The 22,558-nt window shown below is 55.0% G+C and overlaps 10 protein-coding genes across 10 annotated transcripts; 3 read left to right on the top strand and 7 right to left on the bottom strand.

Annotated features, from left to right (window-relative positions):
• Positions 1–1,481: 1,481 nt before the first annotated feature.
• On the bottom strand, positions 1,482–3,848 carry A1O7_06120 (uncharacterized protein; the record flags this gene model as incomplete). Its single annotated transcript, XM_007760124.1, has 1 exon — positions 1,482–3,848. The coding sequence occupies one exon, from the start codon at positions 3,846–3,848 to the stop codon at positions 1,482–1,484; it is 2,367 nt and encodes a 788-aa protein (XP_007758314.1).
• A 2,639-nt stretch (positions 3,849–6,487) lies between these two features.
• On the bottom strand, positions 6,488–6,775 carry A1O7_06119 (uncharacterized protein; the record flags this gene model as incomplete). The annotated part of the gene is made up of 1 exon (XM_007760123.1): positions 6,488–6,775. The coding sequence occupies one exon, from the start codon at positions 6,773–6,775 to the stop codon at positions 6,488–6,490; it is 288 nt and encodes a 95-aa protein (XP_007758313.1).
• Positions 6,776–6,898: 123 nt separating this feature from the next.
• Positions 6,899–7,279, bottom strand: A1O7_06118 (uncharacterized protein; the record flags this gene model as incomplete). Its single annotated transcript, XM_007760122.1, has 1 exon — positions 6,899–7,279. The coding sequence occupies one exon, from the start codon at positions 7,277–7,279 to the stop codon at positions 6,899–6,901; it is 381 nt and encodes a 126-aa protein (XP_007758312.1).
• Positions 7,280–9,913: 2,634 nt separating this feature from the next.
• A1O7_06117 (GINS complex subunit 1) lies at positions 9,914–10,706 on the top strand (the record flags this gene model as incomplete). The annotated part of the gene is made up of 2 exons (XM_007760121.1): positions 9,914–9,940; positions 10,050–10,706. 2 exons carry the CDS (start codon positions 9,914–9,916, stop codon positions 10,704–10,706), a joined length of 684 nt encoding a protein of 227 aa, XP_007758311.1.
• A 363-nt stretch (positions 10,707–11,069) lies between these two features.
• A1O7_06116 (uncharacterized protein) lies at positions 11,070–11,871 on the bottom strand (the record flags this gene model as incomplete). The annotated part of the gene is made up of 2 exons (XM_007760120.1): positions 11,070–11,563; positions 11,625–11,871. 2 exons carry the CDS (start codon positions 11,869–11,871, stop codon positions 11,070–11,072), a joined length of 741 nt encoding a protein of 246 aa, XP_007758310.1.
• Positions 11,872–12,584: 713 nt separating this feature from the next.
• Positions 12,585–12,920, bottom strand: A1O7_06115 (uncharacterized protein; the record flags this gene model as incomplete). Its single annotated transcript, XM_007760119.1, has 1 exon — positions 12,585–12,920. The coding sequence occupies one exon, from the start codon at positions 12,918–12,920 to the stop codon at positions 12,585–12,587; it is 336 nt and encodes a 111-aa protein (XP_007758309.1).
• A 721-nt stretch (positions 12,921–13,641) lies between these two features.
• A1O7_06114 (uncharacterized protein) lies at positions 13,642–15,257 on the bottom strand (the record flags this gene model as incomplete). Its single annotated transcript, XM_007760118.1, has 2 exons — positions 13,642–13,746; positions 13,809–15,257. 2 exons carry the CDS (start codon positions 15,255–15,257, stop codon positions 13,642–13,644), a joined length of 1,554 nt encoding a protein of 517 aa, XP_007758308.1.
• Positions 15,258–15,936: 679 nt separating this feature from the next.
• On the top strand, positions 15,937–17,564 carry A1O7_06113 (uncharacterized protein; the record flags this gene model as incomplete). Its single annotated transcript, XM_007760117.1, has 3 exons — positions 15,937–16,108; positions 16,190–16,666; positions 16,714–17,564. The coding sequence occupies 3 exons, from the start codon at positions 15,937–15,939 to the stop codon at positions 17,562–17,564; spliced, it is 1,500 nt and encodes a 499-aa protein (XP_007758307.1).
• A 327-nt stretch (positions 17,565–17,891) lies between these two features.
• Positions 17,892–19,546, top strand: A1O7_06112 (uncharacterized protein; the record flags this gene model as incomplete). The annotated part of the gene is made up of 2 exons (XM_007760116.1): positions 17,892–17,967; positions 18,024–19,546. The coding sequence occupies 2 exons, from the start codon at positions 17,892–17,894 to the stop codon at positions 19,544–19,546; spliced, it is 1,599 nt and encodes a 532-aa protein (XP_007758306.1).
• A 1,406-nt stretch (positions 19,547–20,952) lies between these two features.
• A1O7_06111 (uncharacterized protein) lies at positions 20,953–22,188 on the bottom strand (the record flags this gene model as incomplete). Its single annotated transcript, XM_007760115.1, has 1 exon — positions 20,953–22,188. The coding sequence occupies one exon, from the start codon at positions 22,186–22,188 to the stop codon at positions 20,953–20,955; it is 1,236 nt and encodes a 411-aa protein (XP_007758305.1).
• Between the last annotated feature and the right edge of the window lie 370 nt (positions 22,189–22,558).

Genomic DNA, 22,558 nt, shown 5'->3' with positions numbered 1-22,558 from the left:
GCAAATGCATATCCCTTACAGACAGGATGCAAGCTAGAGACACGACTACGGAAGACTATGCTAATACTGTTCCATCATGGTACGAAGGGGCGGGCGTCAAGCATCTTTACGCTGCATGTGCAGGTGCAGGTGCATACATACACTGGTGCTTAGAACCAGGGATGGCGAAGATAGTCCGATACCACCAGGCATATTGGGTAGGGTCGGGAGATATTCATGAAATACTGCATTTGCATTTGCAATTGACCTCGGTCTCATTCATGACTTCAAACGTTCAGAAGATACTGGTAGCATGTTCTTTTCTTTCATCTATGGATTGGGTACTCCAAGCATTGCATTGCCATTACGAGGACAAGAATCAAAAGGAACAGACATGGATCGGATATCCTGAGCGTGGCCATGTGAGGACAAGAATCCAAACGGAACAAAGCATCGCAAAGTAGCGCAGATCAGAAGAATACAAATACATGTACTATGATCACACAGTATCCAGCTTAGTTTACTGTGTGGCGAGCCTTTGACCGTGTTTCCCAGATCACTTACTCCGTACCAGTGATTTGGGTATACTCCGTCCTCGAGCCGATACTATATACCGCCATGCGGATGAAAACCTACAAGGTAGCCGCACGGCCTGCTACTCGAACAGAAGTAAGATGTACAAAGGCAAAGGATACACACACACGCGCACCCATCCACATATACGCCATGCTCAGATCAGCATATTTCTCCACTACCGGACATACTACACAAGTGAGAGAACCGCTAAGATCTTGAGGTGATGCCGACGACGGCGACTCAATCCGAATCTGAAATCAAAACATCGTATCATTGTCGTTTCAGCACACGTGGAATAAAGGTCGAAGGTGCCTGGATTCGATCTGTCTACCGGTGCATGCCATGGGATATTTACCTGGGACCACGAGGTTCAAGGAATACGAGTTATCAGGTCCTTCTAAACTCGTATTGTGCTTCGTAACCAATACACTTCGTGTTTTCGACTCGTATCGCGTTAAAGGGAGCAGCAAGGTAAATACATAGGTATGTAGGTACTCGTACTGTAAGCGGGCAGCTATTCCTGTGGACGGGCAAATAGATAGGTAGATAGATACATGGGTAGTAGGTCCTACTCGTACTCACTCAAATCATATTCAATGACTTGGTATTTACGTACATACAGTGCCTGGGTATATACAGCCGTCCCGTCCCTTTCATGATAATCCCGAACCGACGCCGTAGCTTGCCTGCTTGCCTTCCCCGGCATTCCTGGAGTTCCCTTGCCTGCCTGCCGGACCGTGAAAAACCAAAAGAAAATGCATAGGGGATATCATCATGTATCCGAGCTCGAGATCGGATACTCTAGTGGTCGTGAGACAATGCGCGCTCTCGTTCGCCGTGGCGGAACGTAGAAACCAAAAAAAACAAAACATATGCACGCCTGAAATTTGCGTCGCTCATCAATGAAGCTCGTCTGGTGCCCCTCCTTACAGAGCCCGTCCAAGGCCGGCGTAGGGCCCGTCGTCCCTGCCAGCGAGGTCACTCGCCCTCAACCGCCTCTTCCCGGCGTTCATGCCGACTCCCGAGTCACGAGTGCCCAGGTCTCGACTGTTGCGTGGGCTGTCGATGCTGGCGCGCTGCCACCCGCTCGGCATACCGTCACTGATGCGCCAGGATGAGTCGTCGCCGCTCCAGCTTTTTATGGCCGCGTTGCGTGACATGCCGAGACTGAACGGTCTTGTGTCTTGAGGGGCCATTTGAGCACCGAGCGATTCTCCGGAGATGTCGTAATCGCCACCGCTCTTGCGGCGCGGCACGTTCATGTGCGGGTACCTGTTGTCGCCGACGATGGCTCTGTCTGGGTTGGGGTTGGCGGTAGGGTGTGGCTGTTGGGGGAGTGTTGAGAGAGAGGGAATAGCCTCGCTTGAGCCGGCGTTGCCGTGACTAGTCCCTGCACGCGGTCCAGAGAAGACTGGATAGGTCCCATAGTCGTGCTCCATGGGTTCGTAGGGGAACGAGTATCGTGATCCGCCGCTGGTGCTGCGGCGTGCTTTGCTTCGTGGAGGCGGTTGGCCTGCACGGCTGTCTGGACGCACTTCGCTGGATAGTGGAGATGGGATGGTCGGCCGGTTTGCGTAGTTGAATGCTGCAGCGCCAGGGACAGGCGAGCCTTGACCGCTATTCTTTCGCGAGCGGGGGCCCGGTGTGAAAGGCACGCCGTAAAGGTCACCGTGCTCTGGATTCACCATCTCTTGCGGCTGCGAGGCAAATACATCATTGTAACTGCCGCTGCGGCTGTTTCTGCTTTCTCTGAAGTTCTTGCTTGAGCTCGAATGATCGGAGTCGTCACCTGGGATAGCCAGTGGAGGTCGGGAGCGTCGATTGCTGTTGTTGTGGTTGTTGCTGTTGCTGCTGCTACTGCTTCGTGAGCGGTGGCGTTCTTGACCGGTGGGACGATGGGGCAGGGCAGCACCTCCTACGGCTCCAGCAGCGAGCCCAGCGGCAGCTGCTTCCAGGCTGTGGTCACGACTATGGCTACGGCTGCCATCATTGGGTAGTGCATATTCCTGGTCAAACGCTGTGTTGGCTCGAGCTGCGTCACGACCGAAGCTCCGATGGCTTTCGTCGCTGTTTCTCGCCGGGCTCGTTGTCGTTAGTGCAGCCAGCTCGGCGGCGGGATCGATAGGCGAGACGGGAGAGTACGGCCAATCCTTGTTGTCGACACGACTAACAGGTACGGGCTTGCGACTGACTCGGCGACCGACAGCAGGTTCGGGCACGGGTTTGTCGTTTGACAAGCTCGCTCCATCGAGTTCATGCTTGTCCTGTTCGTGCATGAGCGCTCCGCCAGCTGCAGCAGCTGCAATACCGGCTGCAATACCACTTTTAGGTAGAGAACTGCTTGTGGACGATTGACTGCGAATGCTTGGAGGCCGAGCGATTGGGTTGGCGAACGGGTCGTCACCAGGAATCGTGCCGTCTGTCAAGCCAGCTCGGGGAGGAGGCGGCGCCCGCCTTGGTCGAGGTGGGATAGGAGCGAACGGGTTCTCAAGTGGCGCAGCGTTGCGGTAGGCCGGATGCTCGGCCATAAGAGGTGCTGTGCCCGAGACGCCACGAGCATGACGTGAAGAGCCACGACTTGGGAGGATACCAGCGGGCTGAGGCTCTCTCCAGGCTTCCACCTCATCGTCACCCCCAGAAAGGGCGCTGTGGCGGGGCGAGGAACCATGTCTCCTGCGCTTGCAGCAGATTACCAGGGCCAGGATGAAGAATCCGAGTGCCAAAGCGCCAAGGACACACCCAAGGATGATTGCCACATTGTTGCCATGACTGGACCTTGATGCCGAAGGTAGGGTCGTGGCAGTCTCCGCGGCAGCTCCGAACCCTGAAGATGTCCCCACTATCGGCGTCGACAATGTCAAGAGAGATGTAGGATCCGATGAGGAGGTCTGGGAACTGGTATGAGAGGTGGTGCTCGGTGTAGGAGAAGAGGAATTGATCGATCCGAAGACGGCTGAAGATCCTGACGTGGTTGAAGAATCTGATGTTGAAGTTGAGCTGGACAATTCTGACGGCGAGACAGACGTAGAGGCGGTACCGTCGCTTGCTGTCAGCGGGTCGGACGCGCTGAGAGTAGGTGCATTGGTGGTAGTCGTAGTGTCGCTCGTGGTTGACGCGGTTGCAGACGCTGCTGCTGCTGAAGCGGCTGAGGCCGCAGACGACAAGATGGAATTGACCTGTGTATAGACCGAACCGGCCTCGGAAGCGATGACGCTGAAGAAATCAATGCTCTCTTGGGTTGCCGCCAGGTTGGCCAAGGCTGGCACAACTAACAGCACCCGAGAGGCTTTCATATTGCTGGTAAGAAACCGTGATGCTCTCGTTTGACGTCCTGGTTGGATGATCATAGATGTGATTGATCGGCCTCTGGTTGCTTCTTTGCTCAAGGATGACAAAAGTGTATTCAAATGCACGATATTGAAGACATTCAGACAGCTTGTTTCAAAGGAAAGAATGCATATGCACACAACGAAGGGACGGAGGAACTGTTGCTTCAAGCCTCTACGAGAGGAGAGAAGAGAGATCCTCGCCCATAGCTTCACGGCCTACGGTAGATATTGGGCAGTCGATGTAGATCGCTCACCTCGGGTGTCAGTCGCTAACGATGCACATTATCTCAGGGTCTTCGTGGCTGGTGCGGAGGTTTTGACGCAGCTAACCACATGTCGACAGGGAAGAAAGCAGGTAGGCAAGCCAGTCAGAGATGATCTCTAGAGTTCTGGAACTGCATCCTCTGGATACGAATGGTTGACATGCCCGATCGTCCTGGAACTAGCACAAGCGATGCAGGGAGCGTTGAAGACGTAAGTGGATGGATGTTGGAGGAAGGTCTGGAGTGCCGGCCAAGGTCCCTGCTGTGGCAAAACTTGGAAAGCAGATCCGAAGGAACGTGATGCAGGGACTGCGAGAGCAGCTCCGTGAGTGGCTGCGAGGAACAAGGAACAGGCACGAGGGACGCCATGAGTGGCTGCAATTCGTGGCTGTGTGGCGGTGCTGTATCAACCCGAAGCGCCGCTACTCGCAGTAGCAAAGATCATCGGATCGGCCAACGGTTTTTGCCATGAGGACGGAGAGCTTCAGGTGAGCTTGAGAGGCTCAACTATGCGGGAAACATGCTATCTGTGGTAAGCAAGATGGCTGTACTGTGGTAAGGAGGCTCCTACGGTTGCAGCACGGCCAAGACAGAGAATCGCTTCGCAGTCGAAGAGCAGCCACACAATGTGATCAGAACTGGGTGGCAAAGAAATCCGCATCCAAGGACGATCTCTTGCCTGGGGCTACTTCGCATGTATTTTTAGATATCGCTGCATGCCACAACGCCTGCCAAGTTCGAGTAGCCTGGCAGTAGGACTGTCGCTATCTGCCGGGCTGCTTGAAACCATAGTCCAGCCGACTGGATCACAGGTTGAATGAACCCATGCAGTGGTCCGGAACATTTTGTAAGAGCATGGGTCACCTCCTTTACCTGCATGTTTCCTGCACGTTGCGAAGCAACACACCTGCATGGCCGCGATCCGAAGTTGTTCACTGTCAAAAGCGCCAACAAGCAGCCCGAGCTGCAGTCCTTGATACCTGTATTGCGCAGGTTGGCCTCCTTCCTGCCTTGCTAGTTTAGCTATTCCGGCTTCGGCTTCACTGTTGTCTACTGTTGACATTTAGTCTACGACTTCCCGTCTAATCGAGTTCGTCGCCGCTAGCCAGTTTGCCCGGTCCATCGGATCTGTCAGGACCTGCATCGTGCCCAGTGCGTCCCGATAATGACCCTGCTTATTGAAGGTGCGCATTAGCTTCAGTCCTCCCATTGTCACGGCGCGTCAGTAGAGCCGAGACAACTGCTCGCATGCAACTATGACTTGAAAATAAAGGCGAGGTCTTCGATATACAACCAAACGAAGACCGAGTACCTACTCCGCAGTAATCACGCAGACGCGCGCTGGAGTCACGTGGTCATGACGTCAGTGCTTTAAGGCTGTTGGACCCTTGACACCCATGGTCAGTCACAATCGGCCCGTCCCCAAGTTCTGCGGTGATCATGGTGACGGATTGCAACTCAGGCGGTTCCCCATGGTTTCAGTTGCTCGATGGTGAGCTCACTGGCCATCAGAGCTTCGTCCATGGCCTGTCCAGCTTGAGGTCTCTGTGGAGCCCAGCGAGCCTCCCAATCGACCACCAAGGTCTCTCCTCTACGGTGCTTCCAATTTTCCTCATCGCAGTCGGCGTGAGCTATTTCCACTTGACGAGCTGTTGTTGGATCACCATCATCCCCGGCATCAGAGTCGGGTAACATGAGGTGTTGGAACGATAGTTCCCACATATCCCAGGCCCTATGTTGTGGCACTTTCTGATTGACAACGCACCATTTTGCAGCTGCAGTGGCGAGATCGCACAGTAACCAGAAGGCCGGCCCCTTGATCATTCACTTCCACCGTTCGTCGGGTTGCGCGACTTGTAAGACCCACCCTCCGCACCCAGCTGTCCTCCGCCTCATCAAGCAAGCCACAAACAACGCGTAGTGCCCGAAGAAGTCGGGTATGGTCAGTGAATCTGTACGAGATTGGCTGCGAAGATGGCCTGATAATACTGACTTTTTGAGTCGACGTACTTCGCTGTATTAGTCAAGCGTCTGACGGTATCAAACCAGATGACATTGCTCGGTTTTGCCTTGCGCCGGTGAGTCCGTACCGTCGGAGCTGGCTTTCATCTGTGCCGCTTCTTTCGTCTTGGCTCGGTTGAGCTCGGTTGCTTTGTGATCTTGCGCACGCGGCGATGGTTACGGTCTCGGGCTTTGATCTCATCGAGTGACGGCATCATGCGAGCTTGGTGTTGATCATTGTTAACCGCTGGCTTCATCAGAATGATAAGGGAGCGGCTCGATGAGACCAGTATCACACTAAACGGTCGACAATGCTTGCCATCTCGGTACCATACGGGTCTATTCAAACAGCTCGATGATTAAAAGTACCAGTCTCTGACGACGGCCAGGCAGAGGTAGGTCCTGGAAGTGGCACTTGATGCCAAGGAAGCGTGGCCTCCAATCCTCCATGTTTAGCTCGAGTCCAATCGGAAATTCCTTGTCGTCAGCTGCGGACGAGGCGGCGGCGAGCAGATGGCACATGAAGGGAGCCTTCAGCTGGGGAGCGGCAATAGCGCCTGCGGCGGACGATTTGGTCGAGGTCTTAACCGTCTTCTGCTGGTTGCGCACAGCACGGGTATAGGACATTATATCGAAATGCATGCGAGTTGCCCGCAACTCGACCGCAGCCGGCATTGCTAACGCCTTGTGATAAGGGAGCAGACCGGCCTTCGCCAAGCACTCGCGCTCACCCTCCTCCAGGTGATCAGGTCAACTGCGATCAGCATGCGACACAGGTACAGTCGGATGCGAGCCTACCGCAACCCAATTCGCAATTGTCTGTTTCCCCTCCTGGTACCGACGGTTGCGCTTTTGACCCAATGCCTTGACTGAGTATAGCTTCGCTAGTGTGAATTGGTCAACGACGGCCGTCTGTACGGGGCATTTTGAGTGAACCTGGTTGTGAACGCCGAAGTCCTTGAGGAGACTGACGTGATCAGCCGCGCCGATGAACAGGGGTGGCCGTATGCCCATCCGCCCAATGTCTCCACGGATCGCGAAGAGAAATGCCCCCACAATCGTCGTTCTGCTGCGGAAGTGCTCGAATTTCTCAGAAGCAGTTGGACCCCCGTTCATCCAGGGGCAGCCCATGGCGGACTACTGGTTTTTGGCGTGCGGCTAAGTCTCGTGTGTCGAGTGATGCGATAGCCGCATCCCGGCGTTTCCAAGGGTCGCGAAGAACTCCTTGGTGGTTTCGAGTTGGGCGCTTGCCTTCCTTGAGGCGACGACAATTTTCCACTGGTTGGGTGGGTTGTTCGTCCTCGTTGGGTCGGGGCAATTATTGCGTTGCGCTGGTGGATGAGGCGGCGGAGTGCGTCCAACGTCCAGCAGTCGTACGCGATGTTCACAAGTCTGTTATGCTCTCCGTCGGTAAACGGAGTCCAACCGGCTCTCTGCTCAGCATCGCTTGTGCCACCAAGGTAGCTGTCGAATCCATATACTCTGGTAAATCGAGTAGTTTCTCTTTACGGCCCTCGCAATCGTCTTGGCTAACTCTACGCAACCCTCATCGGTATCGGTCCGCTCTGCGCAGTCCCCATTTGTTGTTGGTGACCGATGGTTCATTTTCCTCGTCATCATTAGCGGCGAAGTCGATTGCGGATGCTCTGGGTGTGCTCTCGTACTCACTTACTAAGAGGTTCCGGGCCACTTCATGGGAGGCTTCATCGACCTCCCTTGTCGAAGCATCGTACCATTCCCCTGCTTCGATCTCCTCAAGGTCAACAGCTCGCTGGCCGGTGCCTCTTCTCCTTGGTGACTGGGTCAACCTCAGAGTGTCCACCCACGATACCGACAAGTTTGTCTCCGAGCGTATCGATGACGATCTGCCATATCGAGTCGGCTATCCACGGGGTCGAGGGAATGCTGCAATGCGATAGATTCACGTAATGTTCTCAAGCGCTCTGTTCGCTCGGAAGTATGAGCTGATTCATCAACCCATCTAGTTTAGAAGTGATCATCTTACCTTTCGCAGACTGGCCCATGGACGACGACAATGTTTGAGCGAAAGTTTGTGCAACTCAGAAGTCCAATCTGTGGTTCTCGCGCCGCATCCAGACTTCTTGCCGAGTACCGTCAGAGTCCAGTCCTGCCTTGGAGATTCGTGAAAGTTGCCTCTCACAGATGGTAGAATGATATACACCGCCGCAAAAGAATACTCGGCCATATCATATATATATACACCCAATGTGGGCTGCAAGAACACCCTCTCGCTTGTGGCTAGCTTGGACGAATGGTCAGGTGGCAGCCAATCGGCACCTCACTGCGCTGGCCAAAGGTCACTGAGGAGCTGCTGGAAGGAGAAGAAGCGACAAAGGGGGAGGAATGCAGGGGCTTAAATACTCGTGGGCACTGAGGCCGTGTCTGTGCTAGAGAAGAGAAGCAGTGGGACACTGGGAGCAGCAGTCCTGTTGGGCATCTTCCCTTCTCTTGCCATAACTGCGATGGTGGATAGTCATCCACTTGGCACACAGTATAGGTAAAGAGACTTGCATGACTCACCGCGGTTGTCAAGGATCCATTTCACCAAGAGAACCTTGGAATCCGCCTGCCTCTTCTCGCCAAGTTCTTCCCGTACGTACAGCGAGTCTGGGACTGCTGCGGCACCGTTGACTGTTGTCGCTTGACAATGCGACTGCTTCAATTGCTAGTGATGACGGACTACAATCAGCCGGTGGAGACGGATGGGCTCAGACAGCACGGTACGTGAAGTGCGGAACTTCGAGTGACCTTAGAACCACGAGTTTTCGGTGACAGCGAGCAGCCCCCAACCAGATCTAGTCACTGGCGATTGAGTTTCCAAAGGCCTCTTTTGTCCCAACCCTCTTGGGAAACAGCCTCGGAACTCACCTCCCGGGCCGTTTGTTGGCACAAGGCAACGCAGCTCTGTCTCAATCGGCTCCGGTCAGACTGCGGGGGTGCAGGTCGTACTGATCCCAAGATTGCAGCCATAAAGAGATGGAAACCTCTTCAGCCCAACGAGTTGGACAATTCATAGGCACTTCACGATCCATGGGATCCCGCCGTCCAGCCATGACAGCGAGCAGCGTATTTGATAAATTCGCTTGCAGCCTTCGTCAGCCTGGATGAAGGGTTGCACCCTGCTCTCTCATGACAAGGGATTGACGGCGATGTATTCTCGGCATAGGACACAGATCGTCAGCGTCCAGCTCCGAAGCCTCTTCCGGAGACATAGAGGATAGATGGCTTGGATGCCCTGGTAGCTGTGAGGCCGCCCTTGAAGATATCTCCGACAATCTGCTTGTAATTAATTAATCGACCGATCTAAGCCCCGAGCTGCGACATTTGCGAATGAAGTCGCTGCGCTTCGAGCCCGGTGCTTAGTACAAGGCTACAGTACATGAATGACATCTCTTAGAGCGCGGTGCCCCCTGTGCGTAGCCATTGAGGAACTCGACAACATGGTGGCAATGGGGTGGTTACAAGGCTGGCTAACTCAGGGGGGATTTTGCCCTCGACCGGCGCCGCGAAACCCTTCAACCCTGATTGGCGGAACGTCTCAAACGCGCGTAATGGCTCCGACCCCGACGCTCCTCGCCCCGCGTTCTGTCTACTGCGGTAAGGAGTACTGGCTCTTCACTTTTCCCATCAGTTCGCGTATATTGAATTCGCAGTTCGAGTTGTTCGAGCGGTTCCCTACATTTCACCACATCGTCCAATACCTGACGACACAATCCTCAACCACATACATGTAACCCAAATGCAATGCACGGCGAGCTAGGAAACAAGCTCGTAAGTCGCCATCCAACCAAGGCAGCCCCTCCCCATCGACGCATCAATACATAATTTCTGCGCCCCAGCACACGCGAAGCACGACCAACTCACGCGCGCACGCACGCAGGTCCAACACGCCAAACGCACCCTCGCCCTCCCCGCCCTGCCGGCCTACCAGACCGAACTCATCCGCAGCATCGTGCTCGAAGTCCGCGACCTAGACCGCGACGTCACGCGCCTGCTCGCCCCCTTCACCACGACAGTCTACGACGACGATGGCGCGGCTGCCACGCAAAACACATTCGCGCCGGTAGAGCACCCGGCCACGGCGTGCGCGCTGCTCGTCGACCACCTGAGCATGCGGCGCAATAAGCGGTGTCTACTGGCGTATCATCGCGTGAGGGCCGAGAAGTTGGAAAGTATGGTTTGGGAGGGGAGGGAGTTGGATGTGGGGGCAGGTCAAGAAGGGGAAAAGGAGAGGGAGAGGGAACAGATGTCTCCGGCGGCGGGAACCCAAAATTCCGTGTCCCCGGAGGAGGCGTCGTATTTTCACGCGTACTCGGATTTCCTGGGCCAGTATAAAGCGCAGTGGACGGATGTGGATCTCACGGGCAGTTTGGAGCCGCCGAGAGATCTGTTCATCGACGTGCGCGTGCTCAAGGATGCTGGGGAGATACAGACGGAGTATGGGGCCATCAATCTGACGAAGAATAGCCAGTTCTTTGTCAGGAAGGGGGATGTCGAGAGATTGATCCAGGCTGGGTTCTTAATGAGGTTGACTTAAGCCTCCAAGTCGGGGGAGAGTGCTATGAGAAACGCTCCGAATTGGTCGTTTTGCTCGGAAACAGGGGGGCTCGAACAGCATGCGATACGAGATGTGAACGTGGACACGCTTCCATGATCATTCCAAGGCCTTGACAAGGTCTGTATCATGAATTTGTCTGGTCTACATGCCATGGATGAACCTTCATTGGGTTGTGGAGGACATCCGAGCTGATTTGGCTCGCCCTCTTCCCACGTTTTGTGACCAGCGTTACTCCCGTGTTGGGGAGAGTCCCTCTGAACCCCAGCCTCTCACTTCATGGTTGAAATGACCGTGTGGCGGTTACTATCATACACCTGACTCGCAGACCTGTGGTCACCTTACTTAAAGTCCCCCAACTAGCACAGCGACAAGCAGCATCAAAGCCACAGAAACCGGTGCCATGGTCATGGCCGAGCCATTGCTCGCGGCAGTTTGTGTAGATGTACTACCCCCACTTCCGGTGCCCCCAAACGTCTCACTCGGCATCATCTGCGTGAAATTTGCGCAGTTCAGTCTTGTGCCATTCGCAGCATGGACTACCACTGATCGATTGCCAAAGAAAGCCACGCTGTTGGGGTCTGTGCTGAGGTATAGATCCAGGTACATGGCCTGGAAACTATTCGTGGCCCGCGGGCCGTTATCAGAATCATCGGGGGCACTGGCGGATGCGAGTTGAGAGATGTTGCCATGCTTGCCGCTCAGATCACCTGGTTGGCAGGTTTGAGGGTTTATTGGATCGCATGGTGGAGAGTCGGGGCGACCAAATGGCGAGAGGTGTCCACCTGCCGCGGTGCAGTTTCCTGAGGGAGGGATGGGGTATTGATGGATATGGTAATCTGCGGGTTGAGGTTAGCTCTGTGGGAAGAGATCAAAGGACGGCGTCAAGGTGAAACTCACTGAACGGCCCAAGACCAACGTCTGGGAAACTGAAGAAATTGACCGAGAAACTGACTCCAGTGCCATTGTCGTTGGACACACCGGTGATCTGACCCTGCACGGGCTTGCCGGACTGGAAAACCCCTTGAAAAGTGACCCGAGAAGGATTGTTCTCGGTGATGGGAGCGATGGTGCTGTCGCTGGTCCCTTGAGCGAAGACTAGAGAGGTCAGGAGAGCCAAATTCGCAAGAAAGGCGAGCGAAATCATTTTGCTGCTGGTCTTTGGTGGGTCTCTGATGGTCGACCTGCGTGGTAGGAGGACAACTCTCTATGATCTCAGTAGAGGGAATTGAGGAAATGATTCGTATGTAAGGTCGTCAGGGGGGAGAGCAAGTAGAAGAAGGAAGGAACTGTCAAATCCTTCGAAAGGAAAATGAGCTCTTATGACGATCGTGGTGCACGTCTGTAAACGCAGGTGAGGTTGAAGTGAGGAAAGGTTGAGGTGAAGAAATTCAGCCCAGCAACCTGTAGGAATTCGGACTGTGAGTGGCGTCGGTGGTCACCCGAATACCTCCAGACATGTTTCCCTGCCCTCACTCACCAGTCACTCTCGGCTCGGAGAAGTCCAGATCATATCCTTTTAACTCAGTCAGTCTGTGTGGTGATGTTGCTGGTGAAGTCGGAGGCGATAAGAGTTCGAATATCTGTTGCTTGCCACCAATGGGTCACACAGCTCGGATCGAATGCCGTTTGGCGTCATACATTCAATCGAGACGATTGGTGCAGCAAACAGTAGAACGTTACGCTTTGAACAAGTCGTCGCCTTGATCGAATGTTGCTAAATTGATTTGTTTTAGGTCCTTGTCATGGTTGAGGCACGGGCTCCATCTATCTTTCCACCACGATTTACCTGCCATCTTTCACATCCTATTTTCGTTCCCGTGTATGCCTTCATCAACCCTCTTCTTCATTTCCTGCATGTTATAGCGCCGACCTGACTGCACATTTGAAAGGCCAGATCTTCGCTTCCTTTGGATTCCAAGCTCCTCCTTTTGTGTAGGGATCATTTTCCAAGAACTCCCTCACTTCTTCTTCAGTGTTGGCTTTGATCAGCATGACACTGCCCGTCATATCTGGTCCCTCACCCTCGGCTGGTTGCTTAGACAGGGTTGCACCGCCAAAGACCACGATCCCAGCATCGATCTTCGGTTTCAGGCCGTCCAGGTGCTGTGGCCGTACTGCGAGCCGCTTGTCGAGGGCATTGGGATGATCAGGAATCTGGACAAGCCATTCCTTTGTAGGCGCTGAGGAGGACATTATTCTTGTGGTAGAGAAAGTTCTGGATCTTGAGGTCGACCGTTCTTCGATAGCTCGGCAGCTCTGCGGCGCGGTGTTTGTTTTGCTTGGTGAGTCAAGGGTTAGACGCGAGATGCCGGCCCTTCTTAGAGCAGACAAAAGGCGAGTTCCGCGCAAGACTGCAGACATGAATGCTATAAGTCCACGAGGACCATCAATAATCCAACCTGATGAGCTCCGCCGTGGAAGCGAACGAGGGCTCCGACCTCCAACGTGGTGACCCTCTCCGCAGCTTTGGAGAAGGGCGTGAGGTGGGGAAGAAGGAGCATGTTCACCAGATCAGTGGGGCAGGGGGCTTCAGCCTTTCACTCGTCTCTATGAGTTTATCCTGCTTTCTAGAGCATCAAACACAGCTGAGGTTCAGAGAAGCGGTCGGTGCTAGCCTCCAAGTCTAGAAGAGCCGTTTGAAATTCTCAGTCACAAAGCAGGGGCAGTTCGCTCATCCACTGCTGGGCCACCATGGTCGAGCCCCCGCCAAAACATTCACCCACCTTGGTATAAGCCCACGATAATTCTTAGGTAGTGAACAGACGTCCCAGTCACACACTGACAGAATCTACGTCCTCAAGGAAAGGACGGTTTCCCCGCTTTCTTCCCACGCCAGGCTGCACATCCGGATCCCCTTCGACACCGAGATGCAGGAGTGATCCATGTGCAAACCCAGATGAACCCCGTAGTGCATCTATAGCCTTGCTCTAGGCTCATCCTTGGCTAATAGGGACTCCGCAACTTTCCGTCGCTGTACCTTGCCAGTCGCTGTCTTTGGTATCTCTTTCAGTATCCAGACCTGGTGAGTGGTCAGCAAGTCCTGCATCGGAATGGAGTTGGGCAGGATGAACATGGGCTCACCCGCTGCGGCTTCTTGAAGATTGCGGTCCTGCTCACCACAAACTCCGTGATGCCTTGCTCCGTAACATCCCTATCAGCTTTGGGCACGACTGCCACTCCAATCTCTTGGCCATACAGTTCCGAAGGAATGGCGAAGGCGACCGCCTCTGAGATTTCTGGATATCCGGCTAGAAGATGATCAAGCTCGATTGGGCTTATCTTCTCACCACCCCGGTTGATCAGCTCTTTGATTCGACCCGTAATGTAGACATAGCCATCTTCATCCTTCTTGCCCTGGTCTCCGGTCCGGAAGAAGCCCGTCTTGGTGAACGCCTCTTTGTTGGCCTTGTCGTTTTTGAGATAGCCTTTTGTGACATTTTCCCCACGTACACAGATTTCGCCTTCCTTGCCCTGAGGGACCTCATTGCCATCATCATCTAGGATCTTGACTTCCACACCTTGGCCGATGCCAACACTTCCCGGCTTTCGCTTCCCAGTGTGAGGAAGTTGATTCGAGCACATTTGATGAGCTGCTTCGGTCATGGCGTAAGCTTCTAGAACTGGTGCTCCGTAGGTTTCTTCAAGTTCGCGGAATGTCTTGGGTGCCAATGGCGACGAACAGGACCGAATGAATCGGATCTTCGGCTTGGGATTAGGTGGGGCCCCCTTGAGTAGTATTTGATGGATTGTAGGCACCGCCGTGTACCAGTTTGCTTGGTGCTCGAGAAAGTCATCCCAAAAGGTCCGGGCCGAGAAACGGTCAGGGACAATGACTGAACCCCCAGCACTTAGAGGGGCGAGGAACCCAGCCAACAACCCATGGACGTGAAATAAGGGCATGACCAGCATTGTCCGGTCTTGGTGGGTGAGTTCGTAGGTATTGCGAATGTTTTGCATCGTTCTTGTCAGGTTTCGATGGGTCAGAGGGACGGCCTTGGGTCTTCCTGTGGTACCGGAGGTATGCAAAATGAGAGCAACATCTTCAGGCTGAGCTCGCGCAACAGGCTGGGGCTGTCTTCTTGCCAATTTGCCTTGCTCCTTGACGTCCAGGATCAGGTTAGTTCCATTCAGATAGCATTCTGCAATAGCGGCATTGTGTTTTCGAGCTGCTTTGACTGCAAGGCCATCGTCTGCATATGCACCCTGGGGTAAGATGACCACTGCTGAAGACAGGTCTTCGATGTAGAACTCGAACTCGCTCTGTTTGTAAGCGGGGTTTAGAGGGGCTGCAATGGCTCGCTGGAAGGTGGTTGCAAGGAAGGAGACGATGAACTCATAGCTGTTAGGCAAGGCTATTGAGACTGCGTCGCCAGATGGAATGCCCAGCTGGGCGAGCTGCTTCTGGAAGACCAAAATGTCATCCGCCAATTGCTCGAAGGAGACAGACAGAGCAGTGGGTTTGCTGGGGACAATAACGGCAGTCGCTGAGGACGACGCTGAAAGGGAGGTTGAGAGCGTGGACATGGCCATGGCTGGTTCAGATGGTGTAGGAAAGTGAGGTGGGGGAGGAAAGGGCGGGAAGAACAGCACCGGTGAACTCGACGAAGTCCAATGTATCTCTAAAGTCAATGCTCTATGCGACTGATATCAACAGTTCCCGGAACCAAAAAACAGTAACTCCTCGGACAGAACATGACGTGATTTGACGCGAAGCATCAGGATAAGAAGAAAGGCCCGCGGCCTGACCGCCGTCTCTTCTGGTAATTCGTGACTTACCGGGCATCGTCGTAGCATCATGCGGGGCCACAAGCCAGCGTGTGAACAAGTCTCGGGTGATTTGACCACAATACGGGGTACTTGGTGAAGATATCGGGTGCTGAGTCCAGCTGGAGATGTTCGAGGACGTGCAAACTGGGACCAGGACACGAGAATCTGCATCCTCCCCGAGAATAGCGATTGGTGACTCCATGGCCCCTATGCAGCCTGCTTCTGACGCGCGCATCTAAGGCTAGCAGGGAGGAGCCATTTCAGGACGACACAGGCGTCCTTTCCCCGAGAACTGGCCGCGCCGCCTACCTCGTACACAGTAGAGCCTAGCCTAGAGTCACGAGATGGGAAGCTAAACCGCACAGGGACAGTTTCATCTCCACCTCATTTCTCGCTCGAGCTGGTCTCACCACGATCTCGAAAACACGACACGCACATGACGATGGCCAATAACACCTCCACACCTGCGCGGGGAGGGTTGTCGCTGTATGCCAACCTCCTCGACCCGAAAGTTGCTGCGCCTGGCACCATCTCCAGTGCTCCTGTCTCGTACAAGTCCGGCGAAGGCTCGCCCGAACAAGATGAAGCTGTCAAGAAACAGCAAGCACTTGCTGGTACATCATTCGTCGTAAGGACCTCAAGGTTTGCAGGACAGACATGCTCACGGATTTGCCATGCTTTCGTGTGATGCACAGCCTCTCTGAGATTCCAACCTACCAAGAGACCCCAAGTCGCGGCCCAAAAAGCAAAAGCCAAAGCCATCGCCAGCAAATTCTCCCTTCCCTCAACTGCCACCACACCGACTCCTGCTGCCGAGGCCACTGGGCCTGGCGCTACGGATCAGCTCTCTTCCCAGCCTGCTGCACCCAGAACCACCATCGCCGACTGGACCGCGACTGCTTCCGACGACGAGGACGTCAGCAATTTGTACACGGAGAAGCGTCCACGGGGGGGTCGCAAGAAGCGCAAGAAGAACAAGGAAGCAGCTCCGGTGACGCAGAACTGGAACGACATCTACGATCCCAGTCGGCCAAACAACTATGAAGAGTACAAGCACAGTGAGGAGAAAATTCGCGAGGTGAGGGAATGGAAAGATCTGCTGTATAGGCATCGTACGAAACGGAGGGGTTACAGCGAGTCTGAAGACGACGAATACAGGCGTCCCATGAACAGTAAAGACCGCACCACGCTGTACTGTAGTTTTGCTGACCTGTTGCAGAACAATTTGCACCGCCTCCCATGGCGTTTGCGCCGCCGCCCAACCTGAACGATGAGAGTCCTCCTCCACCGCCTCCTCCTGCTGATATCCCAGATGACCCGACTGGAGAGGATGCATACTTGCGTCGACTGCGGCTGACACAAGGCCAGGCCCCGCCAGCAGGGCAAATATCACGTGCACCAGTACGGTATAATGTGCCTTCTGCGCCGGAAGCGATGCCGGAAACCGAGGAAAACTTGGAGGACATGCCTGCAGAGCCGGAAGCGCTCGACAGTGAGGATCCTGATCAGCCACGGTCCAAGCGTCCTGGCCAAGTAGGGTTTGCAGAACGTCTCATGGCCAAGTATGGCTGGAGCAAGGGTCAAGGTCTCGGGGCCCAGGGCACCGGCATCATCAACCCGCTTTATGCCAAAGCCGATAAACGCAAGAAGCGGGCCGACGCTGAAGGCGGAGGGTATGCTACGCCTGCAGGGACCGGCAGGATCCTCGGCGGCCAGAGATCGAGGACTGCTGAAGCGGAGGAAGAAGGGAAGTTTGGAGCCATGTCCGAAGTCATCCGACTTGAAGGCATGCTGACTGGCTTGGATCTGGACGACGAGCTGGCGCAGGGTGAAGGAGGAATCATGCAAGAAATTGGCGAGGAATGCGGTGACAAGTATGGCAGTGTGGAGCGAGTTTACATTCATCGACCAGGCAGTGAGGAGGAGGAAGCCTTGGTGTTCGTGCATTTCGTGAGCCAACTGAGTGCTCTTCGGGCAGTCAATGCACTGGAAGGGAGGATCTTCAATGGCAATCCCATAAGGGCCAAGTTCTGGCCGAAGGAGCAGTTCGATAGAGATCAGTACTTCTGATGTTGATGGCAGGGCCGCTAGATGGCTTGGATAGCTTGGATAGCTTGCATACTGTACGATTCGCAGATTTGCAAATTGAACAGTACTACATATTGAGCGAGAATACTCACCCGTGGACGATTGGCTGTGGGCTGGACGCGGAAACACGCCCTGACACGCCCCGAGCCACAAGACGCGCAGTGATTTCGTCATCGGGAGTTGGGAACCTTCCAAGGTTGCACACTGTGGTGGCCACCACCAGATTCACATGGACACTGTGCACAGTCCTCTGTTTCAGTCCGTCGCAGCTTGCTCTTCCCAGCATCAGTCACGCCAACACTACTCAACATGTCTGACCGTGACACGATAGACCGTGCCTTTGCGCGCAACTCGCCATTACGGAAAAGAGTATATGAAGCCATCGGTAATCCCGTCTCTCTCCCCACCGTTTGGTCCCCGGAATTAATTTGACCACCGCAGACGCGACTCCCCAATACGCACCACTCTTCGAGGACATTGCGAACTATCACCTGACCTCGGTCTATGACCGCGGCGCCATCGACGACGACCCGGCCTCGAAAAGGCGGAAACTCCCCAATGGCGGCGCGACCGCCACCACCACCACCACCCTCCCCATCACACCTGCGCACAAAGACCAGCCGCGCGAAGTGGTGCTTGAGGCCCGGGACATCTCCTTCTCCCTGCCTCAACGCAAGAAACTGCACCTAGGCATGGCGCAGTATGGCACCGACATCAACGTCGCGGGCACCTCGTTCGCCATCTTCACGCGCAACCCCGCCACGAATGAAGTCGACATGGAAGTCCCGTTTTCGCGGTTCGCCTACGCGCTCAGACTGCCCGTACCAGAAAAGGCAGCCAAACAATACAACTTCGTGTTGATCCCCAGGCCGGGAACTACGGGCGTCGAACCCATCATCTGGACCGTCAACGCGGGGCCCTTGAAGTCATGTACCATCCCCAACGAGCAGCTGGCCATAGTGGCAGCCGGGCCGGACGACGTGCTGGAATGCGCCCTGGGGTTTGTGCTACGGCAGTCCAACGTCAGTCTCTCCCTGCCTAGCCCCGACGAGTTCTACAGCGCGACGCCCGAGTCGCATCGCAAGGGCGACAAGGCGTACCATGTGAAAGCCCACCGGGGGAGCAAGGACGGGTACCTGTTCTTCTTGAGCAACGGGATTTTCTTCGGGTTCAAGAAACCGCTCGCCTTCTTTGCGTTTGAGGACATCGAGAGTATTTCTTATACATCTGTGCTGCAGCGGACGTTTAATCTGAACATTGCACATCGACCGAGCGGCAGCGGCGAGGCTGATGACAACGCAAATGCAATTCAGGAAGTTGAGTTCTCGATGCTCGACCAGGCCGATTTCGTAGGCATCGATGAGTACGTGAAGAGGCACGGTCTGCAGGATGCAAGCCTGGCGGAGGCTAGACGGGCGAAGAAGTCGGCAACGAATGCGAAGCCTGGTGGCATACAGAATGGCGATCCCGCGGGGGAAGGCGAAGGAGAGGACCCAGACACGCGCACCGAGCTGGAAAAGGCGCAACAACAGCTTGACGATGAAGAAGACGAGGACGAAGAGGACTATGATCCAGGCAGCGACGGAGAAAGCGAGGGAAGTGGCTCCTCTGACGACGACGACGATGACGACGACCGTGAATACGAGCGGGAGAGGAAAAAGTCCAAGGGCAAAGACCTGGTCAAGGAGGAGCTGGGCAGTGAGGCCGAGGACGTCAGCGTGACAGAGGATGAGGATGAGGGTGAAGGTGAAGGTGAGGCCGAGAACGGCGACGAACTGGAAGACGAAGGCGACAAGGAAGAGCAGCCCGGGGCGAACGACCGGGATAGGCACGACAGGACACCCGGGAAACGCGATCCCAATGCACGCCGTGGGGGACCCACTATCGCGTCAATCCCTTCCCACGACGGCGGCTGGACGTACCAAGAAGGAATGCCCGACCCAGATGATGAAGACCAGCTGTGACATCGGATACGCGGTATGCAGAACGTGTGTCGGCGCTGGATGTGTAGCCATGTATGCATACGACGAAATTCCTCCAGGCTGGACACCAATCCATACGAATGGAATGTAGAGTACCTAGGTACCAAGGTATGCAGGCAGAGCGCGCAGACAGTACAGGACAAAACAATGTGTACCTTATGATCCCAGTTGACCGGGTACGAGACCTGGAGGGTTCGATCCTTGTCACCAACCAGACCATCACACGATGCGCATCGCCTTTCCGCAATCCAACCCCTGTCCATCCCAACACTCACTCAATTTACCTTCGCTCCACAGCAACGCGAATCTCGCCCAACATTCAATCCTCCATCCCTCCCTTCCCTTTACAGTCCAACTGCCCTGACTAACCGGTCGGGCCTCCTTCCCTGCGTTACCACTCCTTCATGGTACTACTGTAGCAACGCGGGAACAACAGGGAAGCATATGATATAATCTCCTACTGTAACGCCGTGGAAGCACATAATATGACCGAAAGACAAACGCTTCAGAAGCGCAACAGCGCGACACGACATGATATGACTTGATATGAAGAAAGGCAGCTACCTACCTAGGTAGGTATTTTCTTTAACACGGGGCGCCACTATCAATGAACAGAGATTTCTCCCACCTTTGGGGCATTCTAGAGACCGTTTCTCGTCTCCTTTCGCTTCTTGGGGCTCGTTTTGCTTGCAGGTAGGACGGCGCTATGAGCGCGACGAAGTAGTTGGAAGTGTGCTGTCTGATTCTCCTGGCACGAGCGGAGGAGAGGGGAGCCATCGCATTGCCCATTGGACGCGGAGGCGAAGTTGGGCTGTGCGTGTACGCAAGCTGCGTAGGTTAGGTAGATCAGTAGGTAGGTGAGAGGTAAGTAGGTGGACAGGTAGGGGAGTGGTTCGGTAGCAGCGGTTCGTCCGCCCACGATCGTGGCGAGGGAATACTGTACGTAAGTCCGTCGTCAACCGGAATCATCCATGGTAATCTGTTACTGTGTTTTTGTCCATGCGGCAAAGGTCAAGCCGTGCGCGGGAAATCAGAAAAGTGTGCTTCGGAGGGAGGCGATGGGCGCGGCCTGCTATGGGTAGGACGGGCGGCGTCGTCGCTCACGCTGAGTTATCTGCCGAAGCCATAGCAGAGAGTTCCAAGTCGGTCTTGTTCTGTTGACTCGAAATCTCGCACAGGAGGCCATACGAAGTTGCCCTTCGGATAGGGGTTCGGGTTTGCACAGCGTGGTGGTGGTGATGGGGTTGTCTCGCGCATGGTCAATTTCGCAGAGGCTGTCTTCTCAACCAATGCATTGCGACGCCAGGCCACTGCCTCCCTTCGTTTGTCGTGGGCCCCAAATTCACTCGCTCAGCATTAGGAGCATTCGCTTCGCTTCCGTAGACACATCAAGTTCTGGCTCGGACAACCCACTCGATCGCCAACGCGATGATCTCCCTGGTCAACGCATCAGCGTCGCCGTCCTTGCCCACCTGCATGGCAATCTCCTCGACCACCAACCTCCCAAACCGCCTGGCCCACCAGACCTTGTGGCCCAGCTGCTCCACCACGGCGCCCCAGAGCATCAAGACCAGCAACGCGACACGATCTCCGTCCTTGATGGCTGAGACGTACTCGTCGCCCGCCATGTTCAGCCACCCAAGTATATATCCTTGATAGCTTTCGTCGACGACGTCCCCCATACATTTGGCGAAATACTGCTCCAATAGGCCGATCGATTTCTTGCACGCCTCGAAATACTTGACGTGTTGGACCCTCGCTTCGTACGGCTCGCCGACGCTCCCAGTCAGCCTGCGCTCGTTGGCCTCGTTCAATCTGGCTAGCACGACGGCCGACGGCGAATCTACGGGTAACCGCGGGAGGTCGTCGAAGCGCGTGAGTTTCAGCACGTAAGGGTTTGAGGCGAGGTATTCCTCTCCCGCGTCGCCGAGCACGGTGCCACACCCGCGAATGAGTTGGTAGTGCGTGATGGTGTTTTGCACCATGCCCTGCCCACCCGTGAACTGCGCCGAGGCCAGCGCCAGAACCATCAACATCATCGAAAAGGCCAGCACGGGCTCAAAGCTGCTGTTGCTCGGATGGCGATGTGGTCCCATCTGAACCAGTTGCAGGTGTTGGCGAAACTGGGTCAGCGCGACGGACTGGTACTCGATCGCCGCCGTGACGTAGCGGTCGCGATTTTGTCCTGCGACCGAAGCACTGGCTGCTTCGAACGCCGTGAGGCTCAACATACCATTCAGCAGGAAGTCGTGTCTGAGTGCCCACTTCGGTAGCTTGTCACGCCACACAGGCCCGTCCCCGGCAGCCGGAGTGCACACGCTCTTGTAGGTGACCGTGGACCATCGATGCATGAGTTGGAGTTCCAGCAGGCGCGTGCTGCTGGGGAACTGCGGCTCCTCCGCCGGTTGTGACTCGTCATCAGCGCCGGGCGCCGGTAGTAAACCATTCTTTGGTGGCGAGGTGTTGTCTTGCCGGAGACTCGGCGGCGGATCGGGATATGTACAGGTGGTTCCTCTCAATCTGCAACGCTCGCACGGCGGCCCGTCTTCTCGGCATTTGATGTGGGCTTGTTTGCAGGCCAAGCAGCCACGCCGGCTTTTCTGATGCGAGCGCCGCGAAGGCATTGGCCTACCTGGCCAGCTATGCTCGCCTCGGTCCTCAGGAATTGGATTGTGTGAGAAACGTGAAGTCGACCGGAGGCAAGATGCAGGGAAGTAAGATGGTGCTCCGGCTGGGAAATACGAAACTCGAATACGTCGTACACTAGCAGGTACGAGGCCAATGAACTTTTGGCTTGGCAGCACTATACCCTTCTAGGAAACATATCTCAAGGAGGGCCTGGAGCAGGGGAGGAGATCAGGAAGTGGTATAAGAGTTTGGGTATTGCTAGAATGCTGATTCTTGTCTACCTTCCTCTGTTCTGTTCTGTTCTATTTCCCAAGTTCTGTAAGATTCATGCCTGCGTTACCATTTCACATGGCTCTTTTCAAGCTG

The sequence above is a fragment of the Cladophialophora yegresii genome, assembly GCF_000585515.1.
Source record: "Cladophialophora yegresii CBS 114405 chromosome Unknown aczIN-supercont1.4, whole genome shotgun sequence".
NCBI classification, from domain to species: Eukaryota; Fungi; Ascomycota; class Eurotiomycetes; order Chaetothyriales; family Herpotrichiellaceae; genus Cladophialophora; species Cladophialophora yegresii.
This window is presented reverse-complemented; position numbering and strand designations above follow the sequence as displayed.